The sequence below is a fragment of the Protopterus annectens genome, chromosome 12.part0, assembly GCF_019279795.1.
Source record: "Protopterus annectens isolate FY-2018-M chromosome 12.part0, PAN1.0, whole genome shotgun sequence".
In the NCBI taxonomy this organism is placed as follows: Eukaryota; Metazoa; Chordata; order Ceratodontiformes; family Protopteridae; genus Protopterus; species Protopterus annectens.
The window spans coordinates 80,386,934-80,407,711 of NC_056746.1; the positions used below are offsets into that span (position 1 = coordinate 80,386,934).

A 20,778-nucleotide genomic window follows, 5' to 3' on the forward strand; every position below is an offset into this window, starting at 1 on the left:
TCAAAGAAAAATACCTAATTAATCTTTAATAGCTTTAACTATTCCTACAAGAAATCACAGTGCTAAAACTTATATGTAAGCTTAGGCAGAGTGCTGAGTTAGATATCTAAGATCACAATGCTCCCAGTCTCTTGTGAGAAATAGTATTTAAACATTACTAACAGACATGTCTCTAAGGCCCTCCCAAATTACATCATTTTTGACACTTAGTCTGGAGTTCTCAGGTCAAAAACTACATTATTTATCTAACACCTGCTCAGAAACTTACAATAATATAAGTCATTTCACATGTATAGTCTAACAGAAACCAGAGCAATAAAGCATATTCTTCATCTAAATTCTGGTCATAAACTTAAGCCTTAAAACAATGGGCATGAAATCTTCATCCAGACGCACTGGAGTCGAATTCTAACATGAAAGGGTCACAACATGCTTCACTGGGCCAGTAGAGTGCAATGTTGTCACATATTTTGCAGTTCCACATTTCACAGTTTTCTTTTACACTCAAGAAACGTGCCTGTATTTTACATTTATTTACAAATGCCAGAATTATATATCAAATTCTATTTGACTAAGCTGGCAGCCTTCAGCTATCTCTCCCCAATCGTCACAGTATGTACTCAGTTTTAAGTGTCCAGCTTTTCAGGTTCCTATAACGTTATCGAAAGATAACATAATCTAATGCTCAGAACTTCGAAATGGCAGCATTTCGAAGATTGCATTGTGGGATTGCAGTACAGTGAAGATTGGGTTCTTTGCCCTTTCCTCACTGTAGTGCAATCTCGGAGTTGGAATATATATTTAGAGGGGGTGGGGGGCACAACCCCCCACAATAAAAGCTTCGATATGCGTCTGTTTCGACGTTTTGAGCATTCGATTACGTTATTTTTCGATAACGTAATATGAACCCCAGATTTTCAGCTACTGTTTGAGAGGTACATAGGGCAGAAAACATAAAAGGAAAATCAAGTACATTCTGAAAAACTAAAGAAACATACTTGATTTTCCTTGCATTTTGGCCTTCTTGTACCTCTAAACTCTCCGGATTTTACATTTTTTTAATAGAAAAAAAAAGCAACAGACATCTTCCTTTCTCTGTTGCTTGCTTTCCAAAATACTGATGTACTGTGTAAGCATGGGAACGTAAGTTCCATACACATGTGCAGTACATCAACAAAGTGGAAGAATGCAGAAACAACATGGAAGAACACCACAGGGCCATTATACAAGGACATTGTTTAAGAAAAGTAAGTAATTTCTTTCTTTAATAATATCATCGTATAATAGCAATAACCAACTCATGGGTGTATCAATATAATGAAGATTTATCCATGGTTGCCTTTGTTTAATCACTCAGGCTTCACCCTTATGATTAAATCACAACTACCGTGAGTAAATCTTCAGTATACCACACCCACAAGTCAGTTATTGCTAAAATAAAACATTCATATTCTAATATTCTGTAGTGGCAAAAGCTGCTTAACAATCTTTTTTTATTAATTTATATTTTTTTTGGCTGGAAGAAGGTATATCCATGAATAGTAGGTTGTAGCATGGTTAAGCCAGAAAATGTGCTTGATTCCAAGGGAATCCTGTCAGCAACAGTTGTTATAAAACAGTAAGATTTCCCATTTAAAATACAGTAAAAAGCACTTAAGACACTTACTCCAGCCCCCAAATTTAATACAACACTACCTTTACATAGGAAAATAGTTTAAAGCTAGTTTTAACAACTTTTTATCACAAAAATAAAAAAAAATAATGCTCCCATTTAAAAGTGTAAAGTCACATGATAGTTATTAAAAACACTTTCTCTAAGCTAAAATTAATACATTTTACAGAAAAACAATGATTTCTGTCATAAAAAGTAAAGTAGAAGTTTTTTTCTCCCTGAAGCGAACTTATCCGCTTAGCAAAGGAACAGTGTTAGTTGAGAGTCAATCCCTGAAAGCCCACAGAGGAGCAGTCTATTCGGCAAGAGGAAAGCTCTGAAGTGCTTGGTGCCCAAACATGACTTTTAGTCAGCTCAGCTCGAGCTAACAGTTTGGCCACATGGAAGGTGCTTTGAAAAATGTCTGTCTGTTGTGTCCATACACGATACAACCCATATAGCTAAAGTTACTGCAGCAGTGATCAAATGAAGAATATCAAGCAAGCAGAGAGGCAAATAAGAAGAAGGTGCTGAATCAAAACATTGGCATCTGGTAATAGGCATAGGCTGTATTATTTATTTATTTGTTTATTGACATTTGATTACTAGGTAAGTCAGACTAGCTAGGAACCCATTTTTGAAAGAGACCCAGGGAGAAAAGTTCAAAAGTTTTGCAAATCTTTTTAAGCACAATCATTTTACAATTTTCAAATATAATACAAAAAAATCTACACTTCAAATAACTATACTAAATTAGACAACTTATGAAAATATTTAAGAATAAATACAAGTTATATGACAATGACTTAAAATTTAGAGAAACTTTACCCAGTTTATGGAGAACTTAAAGGTAAGTAGGTATAATACAAATAAGAATTGCAATATGAATTGAGAGAAAAACAGGCTTATGGTATATTTAGAGAGAAAGCAAGGGGAGAGAATTTGAAAGAAATAAGGAAGTGATAAGGAAAGAAGTAATAAGGTATAAGGTATGAATAGGCACTTGTTCATATTTAGGGACATAGTTCACCCTGGTGTTGAGGAAGAACAGAGCCAGCTTTTGGCTAGGAAGTCTTTGAGAAAGGCTTTGAAGGATGGGTATTGATCTGATGGATACAGGTAAAGAATTCCAGGCCTTAGCTACATGGTACAGGTATAGACAATGCACAGTAATGGAGAGAATCACTGTGGAAGTTATTTAGGCAGATATGTAAAACTTCATTCTGCACGGTGATCTTATTCAGTAAGTTTTCATCAAAGGAAGATATTGTATTGTCAGCCTCATAAATTTCTTTTGAAATATGACAACCAACCTGGATAATTTTTCCCATCCATGCAGCTTACCTTAATGTGGCCAAAGTGTTCAACACTCTGTTCTGTGGAGGAATCATACATAAACGTAGGGATCTAAAGGTAAATCCACACAAAACAAAGTGCTGTCTATTAAAGCAAAGCACCTTCTTTACTCTATTCAAACATGATCTGGACGAATGGATAGAAAATGCAAATTCATCCTTGATCTAGCACCTTTATCTCTTATTGATAAAGGTAACGTAAACAATCTTCCCAGCTCTGGGTTATTACTACTAAAGTTGCAAGGGCCAAACCTTCAAGGGAATGTGTGGTTAGACTTCTTAAGATCCTAACAGAACAGTAACTTAGTATGTACCTATGAATAAATGAAGCTGCAATAACACGGGTCCACATATGGCTACATGGTCATGCACAACATGTAAGATTAGGGGAACTCCTGTCCACACCATCCTCTATCGCTACTGAAGCCCCTCAAGTCTGTGCCCCGGGGTCATCTGCTTTTTCTCATCTTTTCTTTCATATCTCAAAATTGATTCCAGTTCAAATATGCAGATCAATGCAAACTTGAGAGAATCACCCTAGTCCTGTGGACATCATCATACTTCAATTAGCACTCAATATTACATATAAATGGAGTAGTACAAATGACCTTGCCTTTAGTGTTGACAAAGGCAACATATTGGCATTTAGAAAAAATACATGGCTGCTTTATATACTATTGTGAAGAATTAGGTAGAAGTTAAAAAATAGTAAAAGATCTTGAAGACCTATGATCTTTCCTTTGATAGCTGTATGGACATAAAGTATATGAAGTTGCCCATGTAATCCTCTGGTTGTCAGAGCCATAGCAGGGAGGTAAATTCCACCCCCCCCCATATACAGGTCTCATCAGACAAGTTATAGAATACTGTCCCATTCTGTAACCCTCTCACTTGCTATCTGATGCAATTTAAAAGGTGCAAAGAAACCTTACAAAAAGAACTGAGGGGTTTCAAGGTTTGCCACATAGCTGAAAACTACAGCAACTCTGTCTTGTCTGCATCATATTACCTTCCTAGTAAAAATCAAAAACTGAGATATACAGTATTAAATGACCCCTTAATTTTTGAAACCCTTTACTTAAGATACATCTCTGGTGACCCAAATACATGAGAAACACTCACTCTCAAAAAAAAAATAATATCAACCATACCATTAAATGTTTGCAGCTTCATATCTTTTAAAGACTCCCATGCCTATGGAGTAAACCCCTGCTCTCAGTCAGACTCTGACCATCTATCCATATATTCTAGAATGAATGATGACCACATGGGCACTGAAACCTCCACCATGGAATCTGGGGCATTAAACTCCTTGACAACAGGTACGCCTTTAGCTCATTCACAAAACCTATTAAACTTTGATACATTAAGAGAAACAGGAAGATTTGTATAGCAACAAATATTGGAAGAGAGGCAAGATAACGTTAAGTATGTAAGAAGAAATAATGGCAGATTATGGGAGGTAAGAATGGAGATGTAGAAGTCATTGACAAATACTTTCAGGTCCAGCTGGAGGACAGTGCAAACAAAACACAATAGCAAGATATTGTTTTTATGTGATAAACCAAGAACCAGGGTGATACTTCCATTGCACAAAGGAACATCTTGAATAAATAAAGAAATAATGAAAGAAATATATCCACAATATAGTCACAAATTGAATTATTGTAAACAAATTTATAGTGCAACACAAAAATCTTGTCGCTAAAATAGAAATTCATTTGAAATTAAGGAAGCTTACAGCTATTAGAGCAGTTAGTCTCAAAACTAAAATGTGAATTGTGCAGAACTTGTCAAAGATAAATAATGTTCATAAAAGCTCATCATGCTGACTGGGTTCACAGGTTCAAGGCTTATAAAAAGAGAACCTTACAGTAAACTGTTGGCATTGCCAGTAATGGCCAGTAACCTAAAAATATCCTCATTATGTAGCATTAGTATATATAAATTGTATGTTCAGGATAAAAAGATCCTTTTCTTACCTGTGCTGCTATATAAATAGGAAGAAATAACCAGGCCAGAAGCAGAACAATAAACATTCCCTAGAATAAAACAAACAAAGAAGGTTAAAAAAATAACATGTGATGTTTCTATTTTGCTATGTATTCTATAATAAATTCACCATTTGATTAATTCTAAAGGTGGCAAAATTGAGACCACCATACTCAGCTTCTGCTGTCCATCTATAGATGACTTTTATATAAGGTTTTGTTGTTAGCATTAATTGACTGGGTAGATGACTGACAATTAAAATGCCATAGTGGAATTGAGTTGGTATGACTCACATTGACTTGTCTATGTCATATTACCTTCCTTGTGAAGATCAGTGACTGAGATATACTCTGACTACCTGAGAAGAGATTGAATTAAGGTCATGTTTAATGGTGGTTACTGTGGGCCCATCTCTAAGGAGGTTTTTTTTTCAGTAATGGGTGTATCAGCAGTAATCATAGTGGTTTACCGACTAAGCTTAGGGTACTTACATTCAGTTCATAGGCTGCAACTGCTATTCCTGATGCTGCCCCAGATCCGGCCAAACCAATGAAATGTCCACTTCCAACATTGCTAGCAAATAAAGATGCTCCCACCTGTGCAAAATACAGAATCGCTCAGTATTAGATCATGCTTACCAGTTACTAAGTAACCAAACCATAACATAGTAGTCAACTTACAGGCCACCAGACCATGTTCCTGCCGGCTAAGAAGTAGCCTTTTACTGTACTTCTTTTTGTTTTCCACATAGACTGAAAAATAAAAAAAAAAGAAATGCATCTCATTTTACTAGTAATTCTTAACCACAGACATGTTAACCTGCAGCTAGATGTAACAAAGCAAAATGAAATTAAACTAACCATTCTACATAAGCTCATATTTTACATTATTTTGTTGCCGTTAAAAAGCACTTCATTGTACACAAGTCCTTGAAATAAACAGTGACCCTTATGTCAAGTGAGACATTTATTTTATGTACTCTTTGTTTACCTGCTTACATTACCATAGATATTGCAGAAAATGTGTTACCCTACGAAAATAGGTGCTGTTTAATATTCAGACTTAAATCTAGTGCTGAGTCTTTAAACTACAACAAAACCTAAGTTTACTGTGATAAATGCCTATTAATCCATATTTATTGTAAAAAAAAAAGGTACTTATGTATTATCACAACCACATTTTTAACGGTCAGACTGTTTGCTTCACGATCATGCAATCGGGTCATTAATGCTGTATAAATATTATGTAATATCTGTTGTTGTACCACAACCCTCTTTTTTTATGTAGTGAATAAAATGTAGAAAACATACTGCTCGTGTTTGTGTGTGCACTTCCCTCACAGAGTTTCTGTTATTTCAAGTTCGCCTGCTACACATTTCATTGTCATGGGAGCACATTGTTGTCACACTACTGTGATTCATTTGTTTGCATACCATGGAATGAGTAATCCACATCATTACACCATGAATAACATCAAACATTGGTGTCCCACAATGTCTCTTTATCAGAACATACCCCTTCACAAAACAAGAGACATCACTGCTACTAACTTTCTCAGTTAAAGCTGAGCACGAAATCAGCTGTCAACATCATGCAACCTCCTCATGTGAAATCAGTAAGAATTCAGTGCTTTGGTTGAACGTCGGTTAAAGCAATAGTTACAAATACAGCAGTTTACCTACAGCAATTTCTCTGTGTCTGTGTTTTGCTTGTCTGACAATTGCAAAGTACAAAGTGAAAGTAATGCAAATGATAGTTGGAAAGCAGTCTTAATCTTTGAAGCGTGCTTGTGTAATGCACGCAAAACGGGAAGGGGATTTTTGAAATTGTTCCTCTTTGTAAAAATCATGTAAATGTTTGGATAAGTAGCAAGGAGTAAGAATGACAGTTTGCAGTGGGTCATGCAGTCATATCTGTGGAGGTATGCACATTTTGCAACCGCGAACATGTGGTTGCGATAATACCTATATATATATATATATATATATATATATATATATATATGTATGTATATATATTGGTATAATATGATATGCAGTCTGCTGTTGTTACAGGCACTGGTATGCTGCTTATGGTGGAAAGGATTCTAGAGAGCCCAAAGAAAGAAAATGGATGCCTAATCAGAATGCGTTTAGCCTTCTGGTGGTAAAACTGTAATTTTTATTAATTTAGCAAGTTGTCAAGAGGGTCTATAGAAAGAGCAGTGTACTATTAATTCCTGAACATCAGTAATAAAGCAAACAAATGGAATAGAAGTTAAAACTAATCATGTGTTTGAATTTTATCAGACATTAGTTCAAGAAGATGAGCCTGTAGAAGGAATGGCTGAAGTCATCGAGGACATGGTGAGAGTGAGGAATGAAGCTGGATGACTGAAATCTGAGCATGCTATTAAGGCAGCCATGGAGAAGGAGTTGAAGCAATCCCTGAGGAAACAGCAATAAAAGAGGTACAGAACAAAAGAATGATTAAAGAAGGTAGAAGCGATGATATTTCTAAATTTGCTAGCTCCACTTGGAGGAGAACTATCAAGGACTGGAAGATTACCCAACAGATTTAAAAAATATTCTGTACAGGGTACCCCACATTAGAAAGAGAGCTCATCTAAGGAGCAAGTTATGACAGGTGACCTATAAGGCCCACCATTTAAGGCTGGGGGATGGAGGACTGACCCTGCTGCTACATCCACATCTTTGCCAGCTGGTAACATTCTGATGGTGGCCTTAAACTCTTCCCGTGTGGACAAGGAGGGGAAGATATCGGATAGATTTGCTAAGAGAATTCTTTCTTCTTCCACTTTAGCATATATATAATCCATAACTATCAGTCACATATGTGGAAATTTGTGTTTTTGTATAGAGACAAAATTTAGAATTCACAAACTACTAACCAATACACTGACAGAGAACCACTGGCCAAGACCCGAACTTCTGGAACTGAAGATGCACCAACACAAATGAAACGACAATTTTACCTAGGTTTCGTCTTTAATGTACAGACTTCTTCAGAAAATAATACTTCTCAAACCCACTCCAATTATATATACATTAAAGATGAAACCTAGGTAAAATTGTTGTTTCATTTGTGTTGGTGCATCTTCGGTTCCAGAAATTCGGGTCTTTGCCAGTGGTTCTCTGTCAGTGTATTTTTTGTATAGAGAGTTTGAGAGAATTAGCTACCACATTTCTGTCATCTCATGTCAAAGTCATGCCTATCTGAATTCTATAGTTTCTAATATTTCTTAAGTATCTGAACATGCCTTAAGAAGTGTGTGTGCGATTGTGGAGATACTGTGTCTAGGGCCACTGCTTCTGTTACTGTTTTGAGGAGGTATGTCTAGGTACATAATCAAACGTTTTCTGATAAGGTAAAGTCTGAAATTTTGAATTCAGTCTCAGATAAGGAGGTTTTATTTGACCAATCTGCTACTGAGGTTCTCAAATAATTTGATGAAAGTGGGAAATTAATTCAGGGAGTATTCATGGTTTTTCAGGCCTCCATTACAAATTTCCCAAATCTTCTTTCATATCAAAGAAATAAACAAACAAGTCTTGCCTTCTCAGATGAAACAGGATAACAAAAAAATAAAAAAACAAGCATCCTTTCCTAAAAATGAACAGTCAACATTTTCCAAATGATTATACCAGCACTCTTTCTCCAAACCCTTTCCCTTAAGACCCATCTCACAAAGTCTGTCCCAGCAACTAGTTTTTTGTATCTCCCTTTGGCAACAGACTGTTGCAAACCTTTGAGTGTTAAAAGTGGTTTAGAAAGGCTACAGTTGATACAGGACACAAATACCTCTTTTCATGTGAATTCCTCCACACTCTTCAAACCAAGCAATTTTTTTTCCAGGTTCTTCAGCACTTACTCACCCTTGGAAACATAGAACCAGTGGCATTACATCAAAGGGGCAAAGACTTCTATTCTAAAATGTTTCCTCCTTTTTGGAAACCAGTTCTAGATATTTCCTTTCTAAATCTGTATGTGAAAGTTTTAAAATTCAAAATGTTGACCCTTCAGAATCTGTTACCTCTCAAGCCATAAGAAAGCTTTATGAAAACATTTGATTTAAAAGATACAAACCATCACATTCCCATAGCCAAAGTTTTCAGAAAATTTCTCCGATTTTCTGTCTGGATAACATTATCAGTTCTCTACATTACACTTTGGGTAATCGACATCTGTTTGGGTAATTGACATTGTAATGATTCTAGAAACCTGGTAAAGGACTTTCAGAGATGACCAAGTCATATAAATAAGGAAATATATGAATGCCATTCAGTCTACAATGAGCTATGAACGGCATTCACATGTTTCCTTATTTAGATGACGTGGTCATCTTGAGAGTCCTTTACCAGATGTCTAGAGTCATTACAATGGGTTTCTTTTGAACAATCTGGGGTTTCAGATAAACATTCAGAAATCCTACATGACCCCATCACACATGGTTGTCTTTCTGGGATGCCTTATAGGCATTCTGCATCAAAAAAGCTTTTTTGACACAGTAGAAGGTACATTTTTATTTGGAAACTTTTCTGAGCTTTGTAACTTTGTTTTAGACTTCAGCTAGAGTATATCTCATGATTCTGGGGTTCATGTCATCTATAATTTCTGTGATTCCTCTTGCCAGACTATACATGAGAAAGATTTGATAGGTTCTAAAAACACATGGACCCAACATTTCATCCCCTGGAATTTCAGATTCTAATCTTGGGCTTTCTCAAAAAAAAAAAAAGGAACTGCATTAGAGAAGACCACAAATTCAAGCACATTGAGATCTCCCCTTTTCTCCTCTACCTCCAAGCTAGTCTGTAACTATAGACACCTCAGATTTCAAACAGGTAGCAGTTTCTGTGGGGATAAAGGTGCAAGGTCTATGGGATCCCTTAGACAGACTGGCACACATAAATGTCAAAGAGATGTTGGCTATGACCATGCCTTAAAATTTATTCGTCATCTATGATCCCCAGAAGATTACAGACAACACCACGATGTCGTGGTACATAAATAAGCAAGGGGAAGCAGCTTGTATTGTCTGTGCAGCTTATAACAGCTTAGGAGGCAATTCTTCAGCATTCTTTAACCATCCAAGCAACTTATTTTTTGTTAGAGAAAAATATAGTGGCAGATAAGATAAGGATGACTGGAAAAGACCCTCATGAATGCAAATTGAAAAAAGTAGGTCTTCCAAGTATTGATCCAGCTGTGGGGAGCACCTCAAATAAATTTGTTAAGCTCCTTTCAAAACAGACAGCTGAACAAGTTCTTCTCTCAGGCTGCTTGCAGGCAGGCTTGGAAAACATATGTATTTTTGTTCCGGTGGTCAGAAATGTTCCTTTATGCATTTTTACTCATTCCACTGATAACCAGGGTAATTCTGCAGATTCAGAAGGACTCACTTAAAATGATTGTGGTGACTCACTTTTTGTACAGGCAACACTGGTTGTCCCTTCTTATGGAATTGGCTAAGGACAATTATCACAAGCTTCCTCAAACACTGGACCTGTGATACACCCCAATTCCAAACATTTTCATGTAACTGCCTGGATGATTCAATTCTAACTCCTTTTAGGCAATATGCATCAGGTACTAAAGGAGGCAGGAAAACCTGCTTCTAGATAATCTTATATTGACAAATGGCAAAGAATTTCTAGTTGGTGCCTAGCCAATAACAACAGCCCTATTGGGGATTATATGCCACTGGTGCTCAAATATTTGTGTGAGTTACTAGCCTCTGGCTTGTCTTACTTCTCTGCAAAGTACATCTTACAGCCACTTCAGCATGTTTGCCCATGGATCCTCCACTTTCTTTTCTGTTTATGATAAAACATTTGTTTAAGTGTGTTTTATGGATGAGACCACCACTCAAACAGGTTCTTCCTTCCTGGAATCTTAGCTTTATGCCAGAAAAGTTAATTATGCTTTCCTTCCTGGGATCTTAACTTTATGGTGGAAAATTTAATTATGTCTTCCTTTCAACTTGCATATCAAGCAGAATTAATGTTTATTACAAAGAAAACTGTTCTCTTATTGTTGTGACATCTGTAAGTGCCCATAGTGAGTGATAATGGGGCCAGGCAAGGCCCAGCGGGAAGATGGCCTCCCTGTTGTAGAAGGAAGTACCAGTCTACAAAAATCACAAAAACTGATAGGCCAAAGATGAGCCATAAAGATGATAGAGGGACTATTGAGGATAAGAAATAAATTATGCATTGTTACTATTACGCAAAAACAGAATTTCCAGACACAATGTATACAAAAAGATTAAGAGAGAAATTAATGAAAAGAAAAATACTTCCACAAGAAAAATTGTCAGAAGCCTCAAATAAAAAATTATGTTAATTAATACAACAGATTTGTGACAAACAGTGTATAGACCAAAAACTTTGATTTGTTTGGAAAAGGAAGAATCTGAGGAAGTGCAAATAAATAAACAACAAAACCTAAAGACTTTTGAAAAGTATAAAAAAGAAATATGGAGATGGGAAAGAAAGAGGTTTGATATGGGGCAATATCTATGCAAAGACAAAAGCCAAATTAATCAATATAAAGAGGGTAGCCCCAAAGATATTCAAACAGAAACACAGCAAAGGTATCCAGACATGGAACATTTCACAATAAAAAAAATCACAAAGAGGGACTGTAGAAAAGAAGATTCGTAAATAAAATAAAAGTTGAAGTTATGGAGAGCCTGTGAAGTGAAGGATTTGGTGTAGAAAGTCTAACACAGGTTACATCACAGCATGATGGAATGAGTCCCCAAAGTAAGAAGAAACAGGAAGATCAAGGGACATCCGAAGAAGAGATATGGACATGGGAAAGAAAAAGTGATTTATTATGGTGTAATATATATGCAAAGAAGAAAGCAAAACTAATCAATACAAAAAGAGCATGGAAAACTTTAAAATACAAAAAAATAAGAAGACAAAGAGGAAAAGTAGAAATGGAGTTTATTCATGGAGAAGTTAAAGAAATAGAAGCTAATGTTATGGAGGACCTGCGAAGTGAAAGATTCAGAGAAGAAAATCTAATTCAGAAAGCACCACAATAGGATAGAGCAATGGACATCCAAATTGAGGGGAAACCAGTAAAATGGGAAGCAATTGGTTAGGCGCCATATGAAAATATTTTGGAGCCTTCCACAGGAAACCAGTAAAAATGTTCACTTGAAGCTGGACAGCAAGGGAAGAAACCGGAAATTGTGGAAACTCTGACGCAATCAATGTTGAGGAGTCATAAGCCAGTGAGTTCCCATATGACACAGCAATGCATGACAGGGGATGAAACTGAAGAGAATGTGTCACAGGAAGATGCTATAGCACTTTCTATAGAAAACCTGGAGGAAATGGAAAACAAAAAATGTGCCCTCAGTAGAGAAGAGGTGATTGATTTAATAGACATAGATAAACATATTAAGATCAATTAAATAAATAGACAGTAGAAGATCAATAAAACCCAAAAAGTCAGAAGTTTGATAAAACAAATGAACACAATAATTAGGACTGTCCATAGAGATCCATGTGATATAATAGACGTAAACAGGATATATTACCGTGCAGCTAAATTAATAACTGATAAAGTTCTACCACAAGAACACAGAGTAGTAAGGGAAAGGAAAGGGAGATATAGAATACCATCATGGAAGTATCGAACAGAGAAAACTATAAAGCAGTTATGACAAGAAGTGTCACTGTTAGAGGAGTATAGAAGAGGGAAAAGATCAACAAAAATTTTCAGAAAGATAGACATGATAAAAGCAATGTGCAATATTATAACAGATCAGGATCTATCATACACTATCACAAATAAACTAAAAATCTCAGCACAGGCAGAAAGACTTAGAAGATACATAGATAAATATAAAGGAAAAGTACAAAATAAGCAATTTATTTATAACCCAGAAAGGTTTTATAGAGATTTGGGAAACAAGTTAAAAGGAATTGAAAGACCACCAAAAAGAAGAATAGATATATTTAAGTATTTATGAAGATCCTGTGGAACATAACAAAGATGCTAAATGGATAGAAGAAGTAAAAGAAAGAATAAGAAGTTTAAAGGTACAGGATATGAAATGGGATGAAGTAACAGCCAGAGAGATTGAAACAAAATTAAGAAAAGCCTCTAAATGGAAAACCCTAGGCCCAGATGCAGTACCTAACTTCTGGTTAAAAATATTAACATCTTTGCAAAAAGATTTAGCCATGAGTTAGAACTATTTATATGCACACCCCGATCAGACACCAACCTGGCTAACAACAGGAAAAGCAATGCTCCTACTTAAGAGTGAACCTGCAAGCTATCCTAAAAATTATACACTAAAAACTTTCCTTCCGACGACATATAATTATATACTGGAATTGATGCAGGCAGAGTTTATAGTCATTTAGAAGAAAACTCAGTTATGGCAGTAGAACAAAAGGGCAATAAAAGAAAGTCATATGGAACAAAGGACTAAAAATTCTGTAGACCAACAAACCTTTAGACAGCTAAGAAATGATATCAAGAAAGCTATACTTTCCGATAAAAGAAACTACTACCTACAATCTCAACAAGCTAATCAAAACAACCCACAAAAATTTTGGACTAGCATTAACCAAATACTCCATCCAGGTCAAGCCACTACTCCAAACCCTCAAAATACTGACCACAAAAATCCCATGAATACAGCCAATGCTTTCAATATCTTTTTTACTAATGCTATGCAAACACTAGCTAGTTAGCTATTACCTAATAACTTCACTCTACCTTCCTATAAATCAACCTCACCCCCTCCTTTTCATATTCAACCTGTCCCAACAACATATATTCTAACCCTACTACAGAAACTAAAACCATGCTCTCCCTCAGCAGACCAACTACCTGATGAATTCCTACAACAATCAGCCAAGGCTATTGCTTATCCCATTTCCATTCTGATCAATAGAACTATTACCAAAGGTCATATCCCTAGTTTATGGAAAATCTCCCATATTATCCCCCTCCATAAAGGTGGACACTCCACTGAACTCTCCAACTACTGCCCCATTGCGCTTCTCTCTCCTTTGGCAAAGATTATGGAGAAATGCATCCATAGGCAATTAATTGACCATCTAACCCAAAATAACTTACTTCCCAACTGTCCACATGGATTCGGACCTTCACATGGCGCTACCACGGCCCTTCTTTCCTTCACTGATTGTATCAATAAAAACCGCAACATTAACAATCTTTCTTCAGCACTATTTATTGACCTGTCTAAAGCATTTGACATGGTAAATCACCAGACTTTCATCAAAATACTTAATTCTCTGTCACTAGATACATCTTCCATAAAGTGGTTCCAGTCCTACCTAGATAAAAGACAACAGGCCGTACTATGGCACAAGTCTCTATCCACCCCCCTGCCCGTTAACCTTGGTGTCCCTCACGGGTCCATCCTAGGACCTCTACTTTTTTCCATATTTATTAATGACCTTCATCTTGCCATCCCCCCAAGCCACATGCATACAATATGCTGATGACTCCTCTCTGATATGCTCAGCCACTTCCTCTTCTGAACTTCACTCTCTTACCCAGAAAGTATTTAACACAGTTGAACAATGGTTCACACAGAGGTGCTTTCTCCTAAATCCCCAAAACAACTAAACTCCTCCTCTTCTCTCCTACCCACAAGTCCTCTCCTCTTGATTTCTCAATTATCTCTACCAATAAAACTATTATATCACCAGACCCAACCACTAAACTATCGAGTATCACGATTGACAACAATCTGAACTTTGATATCCATATCAACAATACTATAAAAACTGTCAACAAAAAACTTGGCACTCTCTATAGGATTAAAACCTTCCTTTTACCTACAGCTAAAACCACTATAGCTCACACTCATCTAATCTCTTCACTCCTTTATGCCTCACCCATTTTTACTAAGCTATCTAAAAATAACCTCAGCAAATTGGAAATGTCCCACAATAACATTGCCTGATTTGCTACAGGCAACCCATTTAGAACCCACCATTGTATTAATAAAAAGGAGCTGGGATAGCTTGAACTACAAAACTTGATTAAATTCCATCAACTATCTATAGCCCACAACACTCTATAAACCTTCCAAAACTCCTATTCTATCCACACTCATCACCCCCTATAAAAATCTGAAATCATTAACGTCTTCTCACAAGCTACTGTACTTACCTCTAAACCAAACAACAAGGCTGGCGACTCCCTCTTCTCTAATACTGTTGGAAAAGCCTGGAATCTCCTCCCCAGTGAACTTTCCTCACTTCCCTCGCTGTCACTCTTCAAAAACAAATTGAAAGTGTTCCTCAGAACACACTGGTTATGCCCCTGTACTAAGCCTGACTAGTTATGTGCCTCTTCATACTTGGCTCTACCTACCCTTCCTACTCATAAACTGTAATTCCTTCCTTATTGACCACAATACTATCTCCCTCTAGAACATCATATACTGTACCAGTATGCTATATTATGCCTGCATTCTGCACTGCTGAATTTACTGTGTTAACCTGTAATATGCATTGTAAATATGATTCTTGTTTAATGTTGCTTATTTGTCATGTTGTTTTCATTGTTCTGTCTTGGAGCTTATCTCCCGGGGCCTCTACTGAAAATGGACATGTATCCAGTTAGACTAGCCCGGTCAACAAATGTTAAATAAAAATAAATAATTTGTTGTTAAATAAATTTATAGTGGAGAACTATAAAAAGGGGAAGAATCTAAGTATGGCATGGACTGACTACAAAAAAGCATTTGATAGTATTCCACATTCATGGATAAAAGAGTGCTTAAAAATATATAATAAGATACACCCTACACTGATTGACTGCATTACAATGACCATGAAACAGTAGCAGACCACTTTGCAATTAAGCCATGATAAAGGACAACCTCCATCCTGCTCATTCCTTAATTGTGCACCTTCTGTTAAAACTTCTGCTTGCTTTTCCTTTTCATCTCCATCTGTCTTATACTGCCATTTCTGACCTATGGTGTGGTTAAAAAATAGATAGACACACCACATACTTGCCAAGAATGAGTTTCAGCATTGGGTATGGAGCAATGCTGATGGCTGTACACAACCACAGAGAAAAGGCAATCTACATCCCATGACAAAAATGATGAAATTTCCTTGGCACGTGGTAGTCAGTCATAGAAGTGAGATCAGCCTTGATGGCTTATATAACATTCTGAAAGAAAAGACAGCTAGTGGCATTATTCAAACTCCTTCAATTGTTTATTGTACTCATGCAGTTTGTCTTACATTGTCCATGCACTGGTTTGGGGTTTCAATTTCCCTGGGATTTTATGTTGTTTTGCAAATGTTCAGTTTGAAATTTGTATGTGTGCTACATTTCAGTGATGTGTGTATTCCGTGACCTGTTTTTTTTTTTCATTTGTACAATGCCTTCACCTGCTAAAGGAATGTTATGACAACATTCTCTGGGCAAGTCATGGGTTCAATTCCCTTGAGGGCTACCTTTTGTTTTGGCCATCTGTCTGCACATGCGCTACGTTTCTATGATATGTGTCTTTTATTACCCCTTTTACTCTAACCTCTGCAGTGACTTTGTTTGCTAATGCACTGTTGTGACAACATTCCCTTGAGGTTTGGCTTTTAGTTAGTTAGTTAGTTAGTTAATTAGTTTTCTGGACATCCATCTGCTATAGTTATATGACAATATGTGTTTTTATGACTGTTTATTCTGACTGCTGCAGTAACTCCCCTTGCCAGTAAACCATAGATATACTTACATGTGAACTGAACTGATAGATAGGCTCACATCAGGGTACATTTCATGTTTAATGGCATTTAGTAGTCTAGTAGAGGTGTACTGATAACATTTTGATCTTGTCAAGACTTGTGCAGGTTTGTACTTTATGTTACTTTTTAATACTGAATATTTTGTGAAACTGAACTTTGTGGTTAATATTCATTATCAGTCTATTTTTTCTGTAGTTCTTCAGCCAAGAACTCTTTGAAAGTGGGAATGGTATGATTTAAGCTTCATAACAAAAGGAGTATACATTTCTTAAAAAGAATAAACTTCTGCTTGACCATAAAGTTAAAGGTAAGCCAGTCTATAAAATACCTCAATTCCTTTACAGTATTTTATTTTAAATCAAAATAGGGTTGATCAGATGAACAGATGTTTGGCGTATCTGTAGAAGCTCTTCAATTTGTGGGAAACACATTAGTTGGGATTCAACATACGAACAGTAATAATATATTGATTACGCAATGTTTACGTAAGTTCAAACTATTCCATAACTTTATAGAATTCTGATTACTGCAGAGCTTTTAGTTATTTGAAGCAAGAAACCTACATCTGTCCAAATGTAGATATCCCAAAAATATAGTGCCTAAGATAAATTCCTCAAAGCCTTGACTCCTGGAATATTTTTGCAGTATGTCCGTTCTGTTGTAAGTCTGCAGTTCTGCAAGCCAAATGTTAGCCACAATAGATGTTGTCCCATTTCCCTGATGTTTGTGAATCATGAATTTTGTATATATAAATTAGGGGTGGTCAAAAGTACCCCACATGGTGATCTGCAGGCAGGTTTTCCAACCCAAATAATATTTTAGTTATGCTTCTATGAAGATTTAGCAGGTATACAATCATAGAAAATGCATCCAGCAGTACCTACTCAAGAATCTCAGTGATGAGTGTTCATGGTGGATCCTTTTGAAATGCAGCTGTTAATGGAGGAATCATGCGATTAGCACAGTCAGTGAATGAAAGATATTGTGTTGTTTCCTTGCTGCATAATATTTTACAGGATCAGCAAACAGCTTGCCAGAGGTACGTATATGGTTGTCATAATATTACACACACTGGTAACCTCTATAAATTTGTATTCAAATGCAAAGAACTAGTGCCTTACTATAATGCTATACCGCTTTCCAGGGTTCTAAAATACATACAAATTCTCCTGTTATAAAGGAGTAAAAGGAAACACAAAGCCAATGAGAGATCACTGCAAATTATACAATCAACATTAATTACTTCCTTAAAGATACAATTCCAGAGAACTCTTACCAAATACCACATTAATAATTCATTATGAAGACCTTCAGGAGTAAGAGTATTATATGGGAAAATGTACCATGCCTCTTTTCTCAGAAGAATCTCAAATAAGTTGAGAAATAAATTTTGATTTTCCTGATAATACATAATAAAAAAGTTACTAATTCACTATTTCTAATATGTTGCTTTAAAAATGGACTGCAACAGGATTAACTCTAGATACATTTTTAGTATCTCACATATATTCCTAAATACGTTTACGAGCAGGTCTCCTGGCCTGATCTATGCGATATTTATTCCAAAGACATCCAGGAACATACACTGCAGCACTTTGATCATTTTTATTCCTAGGTGGTTTAAACTCAAATCAATTTATAATAAAAGTAGTATTTTTATCAAAGTGCTAGCAAACACAGTATACCTCTCAACCTCTCAGTGCAATAAATCCAGACAAAGTCAACAATAATGGGGGCACTTAGGGTCAGAGTTTAAATATTGTTCCTATAAACTTAAAAAGTTGTTAGAATAATAGGTCTTGAATTATGCATTTTCTGAAGGATATGAAGTCTGGAACTCAAATGCCTGTCATTAGTTAATATTATTTAGTGACGTCAGTCCTTAATGGTTTGCCAGAAAAACATAAATTTTATGAGGAGCAGACCAAAAATATAATGCAAAAGTCTGGACATTCTGTGAAAATCTGGACAATTGAGAGGTATGAAACACAACTCTTACATTCAGCAGGTGAACTTTTATTAGTTTTCATGCAAGTATTAACTGCATAATCACCTAAAGTAAGAGAATTATGATAAGAAATGTTCAAATTTAGATTTTTAAATGCATCATCTGATCTAATGATATACCAATGTTGTTTTAAAATACTAGCCACTCCCTCTATGAGGGGGGGGGGGTAGGTCATGTAACAAAATAAATATCTTCCTTTTTTAACTGATTCTTATTCCACCTGCTGTATCTTCGATTAGGGGATAAAGCCCCCTCCCCCCAGGTTGAAACTTCGTCTTAGAGGCCTCCAACTGCATTTCAGTACAGCCCCTTATGAAAAGCCTATGGATGTCCTAGGTGCTACTTTTTTACTCAGGCATACGTGTGGAAAGCAAAGGACTTCTGCTTTTTTCGACTAAGATATATTTTTTGCATTTTTATCTACTGATGTCTAAAATTTAAAATTGTGAACTAGCAGCCTCATAATGTATTACTGTCATTTAATTTATGGGGATTATTTAATACACTTGATTTATTTAAATGTTTCCTTACTCATTATAAAGTATAACATCACTCTTAAACTAAGCAATGCAGTCATGCAAAGGAGGCATACAGGAAATGATTTTGCAGACAATGTTTTCTGAAAAAGACATACATTACATTTTCTTTATTTAGTGGAGAGGGCAGAGAGGAACGATTCACCCTGTGCTTTGCAATGCCACAGTGCATTACATGAATTACATGAATATTTTGCAAACATGCAAAGAGAGCACATAAGTGGGCAAGGTGTTGTAAAAAAAACTGCTTAATAAACATTAGTCAGCTTTTGTTTATAACTGATGGCTGCACAGAGGAGTGGAATGATTGTCCAGACAGGCATGATTAAATAAAGGATGAGTTTTTAGTATAATTGTTAGCTCTTAATGGTTGATTATCATTGAAGTGTTACCTATAGATTATGTGCAATGTAGAAAAAGTATTTAAAAGTGCTATTTTACTATGTTTAGAAGATTAGTTCATAGCAGACTGATTCTGGGTAAGTACTTGATTAAGCTGGTATGATAATTTAAACATGTCTAGTGTTATAAAGAAAAATAAGTGCTGCTACCGTCTAAAGGTTGTAATTCCCAATGAGAAAAGTATCAAAACCAAAACTGGACACAACCACCACGATGTTATAAAACCAGTATTTAATGTCGAAGTAAAACAAAGTGAGATAAAATAAGCGCTTTCACATGCTACACAGGCATGCTTCTTCAGATTTCACAAACACATTTTTAAACAGTTCTTAAGTACTAGCTGCACAACCAAATAATTGAATAATGAATACAATAATTGAATTCAATAATTGATTGATTGAGCAAGCAATATTTTAAGGCAACCAGCTCCTGGTTGAAAACTAGATATAAAGTAAATCATATATAATGAAATGTGTGTATGTGTATCCTGAATACAAAATATACAATGTGATAAGTAGTATAAAGTAATAATAATTGACTAACTAAAAATTAATAATTTAAACAAAACACAATTTGCAGCATCATATTACACTATCCAATGTAAAAATATATAAAATATATCAAAACACTATTTACTAAAATGTGTGTACTAATGTACATCTACACCCAGGGTATAAATTTGGGTCGTTAAGCATGTCCAGTGCTTATAATTCATCACGTCTTAAAACATTAATGGAGGGAATATTAATAATATATGTAGTATGCAGTATAAAAATACAATACAGAAATATATATATATATACATATATATACATATATACATATATATACATATATATATACACACATATATGCATATATACATACACACACATATGGTTGAATCCAAAAATACATCTAAATGCGTGCATCCAGTATTGGTTTAATGCTAATAGACTGGTTGAGCCCTGGTTCTACATGTGCTCTCATTCTAAAGATCCATTCAAGCTCAACTGATTCTAAGTGATTCAGGTTACTGCCCCCTCGTTTATTCTGCAATATCAGCTGTAACACCCTGAACCTAAAAGTA

The 20,778-nt window shown here is 35.7% G+C and overlaps 1 protein-coding gene across 1 annotated transcript in view; it reads right to left on the reverse strand.

The window, feature by feature from the left end:
* Positions 1-20,778, reverse strand: part of SLC5A11 (solute carrier family 5 member 11) — a 717,678-nt gene that overhangs the window by 577,753 nt on the left and 119,147 nt on the right. Inside the window, exons 3-5 of the mRNA XM_044089092.1 lie at positions 5,679-5,750; positions 5,490-5,594; positions 4,989-5,048 (exon numbers count right to left, since the gene is read on the reverse strand). Of these exons, the coding sequence (XP_043945027.1) occupies positions 4,989-5,048; positions 5,490-5,594; positions 5,679-5,750 (237 nt within the window). The remainder of the gene's footprint in view (positions 1-4,988; positions 5,049-5,489; positions 5,595-5,678; positions 5,751-20,778) is intronic.